Genomic DNA, 10,199 nt, shown 5'->3' with positions numbered 1-10,199 from the left:
TACAGTCTGTGATTGATATACAGATCAATAATTATTAGCCAACCATAAGATGGATTCATTATTTTTTATCATATCTAATAATGCAACCAATTTCTAAAAGTTGTTTTACGTAAGACATTGCACTCACGGTTTTCCAAAGAGCTGTCAGCAGACTCCAGGGAGGTGCCTTGGGGAAGACTTCTTTTTTCCAAAGCGCCCCCACCCTCCTTCTCACGTAGTAGGACACGCTTTCTTGGCCAATCGTTTCTCTCTCCGCAACCACTTTATCAGGCTATAAGAGCTCCCCGACGTTTTCGTTGCAAGCAAACTTTGTTGTTGCAAGGATCTCTGGATACATTTTTTTTTGTTGTTGTTTTTTAAAACACAAAGCATACGAGTAATTAATTACAGCCCAATGAGGGAATGACGTTTGTTTTATTCGCTTCCAAACGAAGAGATGCCTGAGGAAACTTTGCAGGACGAATCGAGTTCTCCCGTGTCTCCAGCGGACAGCTTTAGCAACAGCGACGGAGAACTCGACAGGCAACCGAAGAGATGTGGGAGGAAAAGACGATCGAGTCGGAAAAATGGGGAGGATTCCGACAGCTCGACCCTGGGGAAAAGGGGGAAAAAGTCGACCAGCAGCAGCCCTCAGTCTTACGAAGATCTGCAGTCGCAACGAGTCATGGCAAACGTGCGAGAGCGGCAGAGGACGCAGTCACTTAACGAAGCCTTCGCCGCGTTACGGAAAATTATTCCAACTCTGCCGTCAGACAAACTGAGCAAAATCCAAACGCTTAAACTCGCCGCCAGGTACATCGATTTTCTCTGTCAGGTTCTACAGAGTGATGAATTGGATTCCAAGATGGCAAGTTGTAGTTACGTGGCTCATGAACGGTTAAGCTATGCGTTCTCTGTGTGGAGGATGGAGGGCGCGTGGTCCATGTCAGCATCTCACTAGCGCGTCTGGGACACTTGGTGCAAGATGGTACGATTTTACTCCTCCAAACACTCCAAACACGCCAAACTGAATGAGATGTCCATAAATCCATCGTAGCTACGTTTTGCTTGCTCAGACGAAATAGAACAGATAACAAGCTACTTCTCACTGACGGCTGAATTTTACTGTCGAGATAGGCCTGTTTTGTGTAGGCTAATTGAAATTCTATACATAATCAACCTTTAACATCCATTCTTTAACAACCATTAGCCATCCATCTATTCTCAACATTGGGTTAGATCATTCTAAATTATAGTCAGAGACTAGCTTCCCTTTTGCCGTGCTAACCAATCATCCACAATCTGGTGGCCCTAATTCTGAAATGCATCATTAGTCTAATGCATTTTCTAATTTGCAGGTGACAGGCGTCTTTGCTGGCAAGACCAATGTGGACCAATGTGTCGAAACCATGCTGGATACGTACATTCCTTCATAATCGTGAGGAAAACATTTACAAATGAAGGCAGGGCTTTATCAAATGAAGGCCGCAGACAATATGCAGATGCGTGCGCACCGCATTCTGACTTCTTTACCGAAAGTATTATTGTTGACCATGAATGTTGGATATGTGTAGGCTTATGTCATGCATGTCGTTTGACTCAGCGGTGCATCTTCCACGGGAAAAGCATCCAGGAACTGTGTGGAGATTTCGAATGGCATTGAAGCCTCAAGTTCGAACCTGTGCAAATTAGAACATACAACTATATTTATTTATTAATGACACAAGTTGTGATGAAGCCAAACGTATAGTGTGTCGAAATGCATCCTATTTTTAATACTTTTGTAAATAAATGTGTATTTCTGTAATAAAGTTGAAAGATTTTAAAGAAACATATCTAATACTTAATATCATTCGCTTTTTAAATAGCTTGAGGTTCATATGATCAAAAATGCTACAAATAGACTTGAATGTGCATTACATTTTTATATATCCATAGTAAGACTTTTTTCCTAAGAAAAAAAATTACGATATAGGTTAATACAAAAATGTGAGAAATTGTTTCGAAATGAAGACACTTCGAACCTTCCCAAAAACAACATTATTTTAAACATGTTTTCCTTAACGATAAGATCATTATACTTTGGAGTCTTCAATTTTAAATCTGCAAAATGTTTTTATTAGAATTATTATCAGGGTAAAACAGCTGTGAAGGTATGTTAATTTAGCTATTCTCTTTTGATCTGTATAGATTATTGTGAAAATGGTACACACACACACACACACACACACACACACACACACACACACACACACACACACATATATATATATATATATATATATATATATATATATATATATATATATATATATATATATATATATATAAAATCCCTTATATACTATTATTATACACCCTACAGAAAGGTACGAATTTAAAATACCATTGTGATCAATTTTTGCTGATTACCAATTCGCACGTCGTTGATTGGCGCAGTGACAAATTTACTAAGATCACATTGGTTGTCCAGCAATAAACTATTAAATAGCGTGCAAATACAAAGATGCAGAAAGTGCAAAAAGTGATGTCAGGCTGTATGTTGTCTGAATATTAATCATTTTTTATTTTCAAGGAATATTTAAAGTGGAGAGAACCTAGTATTGGAATTATATTTACAAAACAATGTATTGAAATTAATTGTTTCAGTGTACTGTAGCCATTGGTTGCAATGAAACGAACGGATTATTCGAAGTTGCAATTCCCTTTGAAACACATTTTGGTAACACGGTTGGCTCAGGGGAAACAGATTTGTTTCTGGTACATTAGGCGCGTGGGCTTTGAGACACAGGAACATGCGTGTCCTAGTTGCGGCCCTTATTTTTATGTGGCGTCTGGGAAAGTATTTTAGGCCACTCCGCGTGTCTTGGAATCTTCGGGATAAAAGCACGTGTGCGTTTGAAGGTGTGTAATTGGGTTTTGAGGCATGTATGGAATTTCCAGATGTCTATGAAATTTAAAACTCCTCCAAACGGCTATTGGAAGGTGGACTATGTACACAGAGGTTCCTTTTCTGACAGCAAGCGTAGGCCCAATATTAACATAAATAATGTTACATGCCCCTTAGGGAAAAATCACAAAATAGGCTACAAACGTATAATTTTATAGGCATATAGCATCAATTAGCCAACCTTATAGGTTCCTCGTCATAATAACTAGAGTAGTTTATATTGGATAATTTATTGTACTTAATTATTTATACAGGTAGACTACGTTTTTGATAGATTTAGCCTACTTAACAAAAATTGGAAAAACTTGACTAACTTAGAGTTCATTTCCAGTTTGGATCTGGCAGATACATGTTCGAGGCACACGAATGAAACTTATTTTGAACAGATGTTAGCATTTTAGAGTCACGTGAATTGAACAGATGTTCAGATGTAGAGACCCGCCTTTGAATTCGCTACACACGAAAAAATAAGCTTTGAAACAAAAGTATTTTCTTTAGTTCTTGAAGCGGAAGAATGCATCGAACGACGCTGAGTCTTTGGAGATTTGTGTCCAGCGGAGATAAATATTAATTGTTTCATCTGAAAGGCCTAGTGAATAATGTTGTGGAACCAGCTGCGTGGGACCTCGGAGAGAATTAGTGGGATCGCTCGTAGTAGAAAAGCCCTCCTTCGACAGGTACTGCAAACGATATTTTGATCGTCAGTGGAATATTAGTGAAAATCTTATTCTGACTTGTACAGTGTGATACAATCTTAACACTACCCTGTTAATAGTCTATTCATATTAATTTCTGTCAGTAGATATTCTCTGTGGACGTGTCTATGGGCCTACGATAAAATAGGCTATTTAAGACTACAAAACTAATGCTCGATTTATGGAAAAATAAATCGAGAAAGCAACGAACATTTTAAACATTAGTCAGATTTAGCGATTTGGCAATGTTTAGTGCTTAGCATTTTGGAGTTTTAGGTTAGGTACGCCAAAATATATTGATCTACAGCCTGAGAAAACATTTGTCTTAAATATTTTAGGCCTACTTATAGTAGACTATACCAGGCTAATCTGTGATAATTAGAAATATTATAAATAAGTGAAACAAAAATGACTCTCCAGGTACTGATATGATGCAATCAAAAATAGCTATATATTTTGGTTGTTATTGTTATTTATTGTTTTGTTTTGCTTTGTTTTGTTTAGTGAAGGTCAGTTTTATGGCCTATGTCATAAAAAGGTGCCCAGTTTGTACAGTCGATTTGGACGATGAGTTAATTAATGCGTCAAAAAACAAAACAAAACAAAAAAAAACCCGAACATTTGTAAGCAGTTTCTGTCAGTTATGCTGCATTTTTGAAGATGTCTCACCTTGCGCTGAGAACACCTGTTAGCAGTCCACTACATGTGGTCCTGGAGCTTGAATTCTCAGCTAAACGTACAGCTGTGAAACATGGAGAGCTGAAGCAGGAATGGGTTCCTTAGGTGTCATGGCAACTAGCCTGGAGTTGGAGCCTGTTTAAATGACACACGTGTGACATATATGAAAAAGACCATGACCATTCACATGGTCTTCCCGTTAACTGAATCATACAGTAGTGAAGTACTCCATAATGTAAAGACTAGGGATGTGAGATAGATTTGCAGCTAATTCTTTACAGTGAAAAGGAATACAATGGGTCATAGCTTATCTGATGAACCTGAACTGAAATTCAGAGGAGATAGAGGACAAACATGGGTGTGTGTGGCCCTGTGTCATTTTTCCTCATTTACTTTTAATGAACTGTGCCCTGAGCATTCTTACAGGTTCTCAATAGGATTTGTTATTGCGTCAATAAACGTTGGGGGGTTTTAATACTGTGCTTATGTTCTTTTTCATGAGCATGACATTATAAATTGTGGTCATAATAAGATCATAAATTATGCAGGGTTGAAAGCCAGTTTCTGGAATAAAGGCGCATAACAATTTAAGTCATGGCAAAAAAAAACAAAAAAAAAAAAAAAAAACTATTTCATTGTGTTGAATCATTCTGGTACTGACTGGAGATTTTGTCATACTGCCTGTGACAGCTCAGACTGCTCTAACAGAGGCTGCTGCTTGAAAACTGTGGTTGTTGCAGCACCGATAACTAGCTTGCAAGCTTCAGCTCTTTTAGATGGATCTGTGATTTATAATGTATTATTTAGTAATAATGCATTGTAATTTGTCACAGTAGTTTGTTTAAAAAAAAAAAGTTTAAAAAATTCTTCCTATATACTGTCTTCTAATTCATTGAACGTTCTAAAGCATTTCGTGCTGCACTATTGTGCTGTCATGTTGCTCATACTGTTGATGAACAGTGCACAGTATTTTACTGCATGGGGCTTGGTGATGAAGTAGGAAGATTTAGGGTTTTATTATAAATTGGCACTTTATTATTATAAATATGCTTGATGATAAGCTTTATGATAACCCTTTCATCCCTTTCATCTAAACATACAACCGACTCATTCCTGCTGCTTTATTCAAGATGTGAGCACTTGAAATGAGGACATTCTTTTATAAATAGTCACCCTCTTTTATTTTGCATCAATTGTTAAAAGTACATGTTTAATTAGGTGCATTTGGTTCATGTCTCCATAGGTCCTTACTGGCTTACATTGCGTTTGTAACTGTTAGCATGCTTTCTCACAGACATTCTCAGATTTGGTGCAAAATTGATTGTCCAGAATATTCAAATTTTCTGTCATAAATTTATCTTGTAATTCAAATTACATTTATGATAATTAGGCTAATGCTTTTGTGGAGGCTTTTTTATGCAAGCCATGCTGTCGTAGATAAATGTCATACCATTGGATTAGGAAATTCTGTAATATCCTGTCTGGTCCTATTTCCAAATCATAATAAGCATGTTCAGAGATGAATAATCACAGATCCTTTTTGTAATTTAGTAACATGCCTAGCACCCTACAATTTTGTATATGGTATTTAAAACTTTCTTGACAAGCCACATTTTGTTTTGTGTACATTAAATGAAACATTGTGCTCAGAGCAATTTCCGTGAGATGCAACAAAAAAAGTACAATGCGTGAGGTCCTGCAATACATTAAAAAAAGCTTGCTAAAGACCAGCATAAGAATCAGTGATTGTGAAATGAGTGTTTATGAGGGAGCTAGAACAATGAACAATGGAGAAAAATGGAAAGAACCCTGTTGCATAAAACTGTCAGTCTGAGATAGATGGTAAACAGTGTCGTTACGGTCTGTTATACACTACAGACACCCTGCATGTCTCAGATGACATGCGCTGGCCTAACAAAGATCTGGGAAACAACCGGAGGACCCCTGTTTAAAAAGTGTGTCGCACTGAGGCATCAGTAAACACTGGCCCTACAGAGAAAATGATCACTGAACAATCCAGTTACCAGCAAGAAAAATGCTCTAAAGGTTAGTGTGTGATCTGTTAGTCATCGAGGTTTTCTGGTTCAGACGCTGTGCCAGTACTTCAGTTCGCCTCCGTGAACGGCTACAGCAGAGTCACCTCTTGTGTTACGGTGTGGCCCAGTGGGAGAGAACAGGGCAGTTGGGGGCTGAGAGATCGACACGGTTCTCCTTTCAAGGTTGTCCAAAAGAGCAAGTGCGAGGAGTCCTGGACCTTGTGTTTGCGCAGCGCACAGCGCTCAGTGCTCGCCACCCAGGCAGCAGACAGGACACACATCCCTCCGCCTTTAGGGCATACACAATGATGTCACACACAGGAAATGGACGGAGAGCCTTGGCACCTCTGGGGCTTGGCTGAGCATCGATTGGCTCAGCAGTGCCGCTGTTAAAATAAACAGGCAATCAGAATGCCGTACAAGAAGTACACAAAGGCATTGTAGAGTTTCATGGATAATAAAAGTAGGCTTTTCACATTTGGGGTGCTGTTTATTTGTGCAGTTCAGCTATCCATAATTAGCCTTGTCTTTCTCAGGACATATAAACATACAGTCATGGTTAAAACAGTTTCTGTCCTAAGCAATGATTTCAAACCTTCCTGGTAATGTTTGGTCATGTTTACTGGATACTTAACTGAGAATAAATGAGGTAAAATTTATTGGTGAATGTGCATAAGGAATACATCCTGGTGGAGCATGATCCATTATGACTGCACACCTGAACATGCCTCTGTTCTTGAGTCTTACATTATATTTAACTTGTAGGATTAAATCGATGCTATATACTGCATGCTACAATGTAGAGTAAAATGTAGATACAAGTAAAAAATAAAAAATAAATAGATTTAAAAATAGAAAAAAAGCACTATAAAACTAGCACTTTAAGAGTTTAATTTTTAAAATATACTTCAGTATAATTTTATAGCATTCAAGATTTCATGAATCATTTAAATATATTTCCAGTGCAAGGTATTAATTACCCTTAATTTATAATTAAACAGCAATGAACCAAAAACAACTGGCACTCCTAGGTGATGTGCCTCCAAAAGGGCAGGAAGTCTTTTCCTGTAATACTATGTCAGGTTTATGAGCATGTTGGGATAGTTTTGCACCATTTCTGCATGCAAATCTTTCCAGATCTTTCCAATCTTTCTCCAACCACAGGTTTTTTTTCAACAGAATTCAAGTCAAGGCATTGGGCTAGTTATGGCCAAATTCAGATTTTGTTTTACTCCGTCATTATTTTTTCAGCAAAGGCACTGCTTCCTGGCCGAGGGCTTTAGGTTTTCAACCACAATATGCTGCCACTTTTGAGGACTGATGATGCTGTCTTCATGAGGACACAGCTTGGGTGAGGCTCTTTTCAAATGTCGCTCCTCTTAGACCAAATGTACTGGTGATCAAGGTAGCAGAAAGGTTCACTACTGGTATTGCCTGCATCGGGGCATCCACTCAGAGTGAAAGTATCAGTAGCAATAGAAAAGTACAGTTTCTCTCTCATTATGGGCTTTTCTTCGGACTTGGATATGTCGTGTAATCATGCTGAATTTTCACTGATTGAATTTGAAGGGATCTTGAGTGGTGGCAATAATTTTGGCGCCGATGTTTTTATCTGATAAGACAGCATTACTTTATTAAATCTTTGAAATGCCTAACACTCTAGTAACAACGTGCAAGTATTTACCCAACGTATAGGTATTGAATATCGACCACTATGGTATTTTATTTAGATTTTTTGTAGTCCTCATGACTTGTCGGATTGGACTGGAAAAGCTGAGTAGACCGTTATGATCAGAGCCTTCTCAGGTTCTGCAGAGTGCTTGCAGGCTGCATGTAATCAGAAGCAACAGTCATATTGCACCACTTTGTGCCACTTTGTGCTGTAGGAAGTTTCTTTGTTCTTTCTGTCTGGCAGTAAGGTTCCTCATCTGGACCCAGCCTGTGTAGGATGAGGCTATAAAACTGTCAACTGTCTGCTTCAAAAAATGTATTTTATATTAAGTATAATTCCATCCTCAACAATGTGTCTTTTAGAAAAAATAACGCAATTATTCACATTTATTCACTAAATATATTTTAGTGTCATTATTGACATAATCAACAATTGAACAGTTTAAATACAAAATACCCATAGCATGACCAGTTACATTTATTGATGTGTGACCAATGCTAGTATCCACACTGACAATATCGTTTACATTGCTATATATTTTGGACTTTAACCAAATTCAGAAGTTCTGTAATTTCCAAGTTTCTCTCAGTTCACTTTTCAGTTTCAGGAGCAGACAATATGCAACCAGTGTTCTTACTACCAAAATGGTCTGGGCCTCCCTCGGTGGCCTGAGGGTAATTAGCCTAATGACACCCACAGCTCCCTCCTGGAGGGGGGTGGGGGGTCTCGGCCCCACACCGGCTGCTAATCTCCATGCAGTCATTAACCTGGAGCCCACCGGCGCGCCTAACACAGGCTGCCTCTCACTGCTGCGTCAGGAAGATAAGTGACGTGTTGTTCTTTGGCATTACAATGATTCTCCTTTTCCTTCCTCCACATGTCAGGAAGCTTAATCCGGGTGAAGAGGGGCCTGACGAAGCGCAGGGGACTTGTATTAAATGAATGTGACGAGCTGCATGAGATGAGCACTCTGGTCTCTGCCGGTTCCTGTGACATGCTAATATAACCACAGAGATGCTCTTCAGATCTGTGAATTGCTCCTTCACTTTGTGCAGGCTACAGCTCTTATATGTTATATATTCTGTTATGTAAATGTAAGTATGGTTCATCCTGTTTTATTTTGCTTTCTCTATAGACCAGCATCATAAGATGCTTTTGCCAGGCTTTTGGTTAATATTGTATGCCGTATAGTCTAAGATCTATGGTGGCGTTTGACTCAAAGACTTGAATTTTTTTTTTCTGTTTGGCTTTGATATTTTTTCAAGATAAAGAACAGAACTTTACTTTATTAAAGGATAGTGCCTTAGAGCCTGAAAGTAATATAAAGTCCGCTGATGTAATGACATATTCTTTCTTTGTTAAACTGCAAACATTTAACAAGATAAAGCACAAACATTAAACAGCTAAAAGATAGCTAGACATTGCGCCCCAGCCATGAGAGTGACTTTACTTCACCACAGTCACTGTTTATTTCAGCACTTTCATCCGTCCTATTTCAGCATATTCATCATTAATATGTATGTGGATGGGCTGACATGTTCAGGTAGGACAGACTGGCGGTGCGGCTGAATTCCTCATGTCAGATTAGGTCACTAAGTATGTTAAAGGGATGCCGCAGTTCATGCTTTTAGGCATAGCCTTGGGCCATAGCCATCAAAAGCCTTTGTATCGTGCCTTTATTTCAGATCTCTGTACAAAAAACACAATAAATGATAAAACCCAAAGTCATTTCACCAGCTGATATTCGGCTTTCTGTTATTATTCTTGTTCTAAATAATTTTTTTTTTCTTTTTTGCTTGAAATTAGAACTAAATATATGCAAAGATGATGCAATGCTTTTATTATTAGACTAATTATGTAACATATTTACATATGACAAAGTTGGTGCATATGACAAAGTACACACATTTGGTCAAATCTGTTTGAGTAAGAATAAAGTACTAGAACTATTTCCACACCTTCTTTTTAGAAAGAACAGATTGAGAGTTTTGTTAGCTATGATTATCGCAGCGATAAAATCCATTTTTAAAAATTTTGATTCCTTTTTATTGGTCCAGAAAGGAATCCAGTGGCGAGGTCCAGTGACAAGAAACTACCTCGGCTGACTGAGGGAGGTTACTTCCCAGAAGAATGACACAACTGCAATTTTAGGATCTGAAAACCTTTCCAGTAAATCATGTTAGGCCAAA

General features: G+C 38.2%; 1 protein-coding gene and 1 long non-coding RNA gene across 2 annotated transcripts; both read left to right on the top strand.

Annotated features, from left to right (window-relative positions):
- The first annotated feature begins 276 nt into the window (after positions 1-276).
- On the top strand, positions 277-1,810 carry twist1b (twist family bHLH transcription factor 1b). Its single transcript, XM_027000027.3, has 2 exons — positions 277-967; positions 1,338-1,810. The coding sequence occupies exon 1, from the start codon at positions 437-439 to the stop codon at positions 938-940; it is 504 nt and encodes a 167-aa protein (XP_026855828.1). The 5' UTR covers positions 277-436; the 3' UTR covers positions 941-967; positions 1,338-1,810.
- A 1,541-nt stretch (positions 1,811-3,351) lies between these two features.
- Positions 3,352-9,738, top strand: LOC113571171 (uncharacterized). Its single transcript, XR_003409966.3, has 3 exons — positions 3,352-3,606; positions 7,590-7,689; positions 8,895-9,738. It is a non-coding gene; the product is annotated as an uncharacterized LOC113571171 (long non-coding RNA).
- Positions 9,739-10,199: the final 461 nt, after the last annotated feature.

Source organism: Electrophorus electricus, chromosome 14, assembly GCF_041902795.1.
Source record: "Electrophorus electricus isolate QZ-2024a chromosome 14, ASM4190279v1, whole genome shotgun sequence".
NCBI lineage: Eukaryota > Metazoa > Chordata > Actinopteri > Gymnotiformes > Gymnotidae > Electrophorus > Electrophorus electricus.
Note: the sequence above shows the minus strand (reverse complement) of the source record. Positions and strands in the feature narration are given on the sequence as shown.

Bases quoted from the DNA above. Each gene is read 5' to 3' on its own strand.
- twist1b (XM_027000027.3), top strand. From the start codon at position 437: ATGCCTGAGGAAACTTTGCAGGACGAATCGAGTTCTCCCGTGTCTCCA.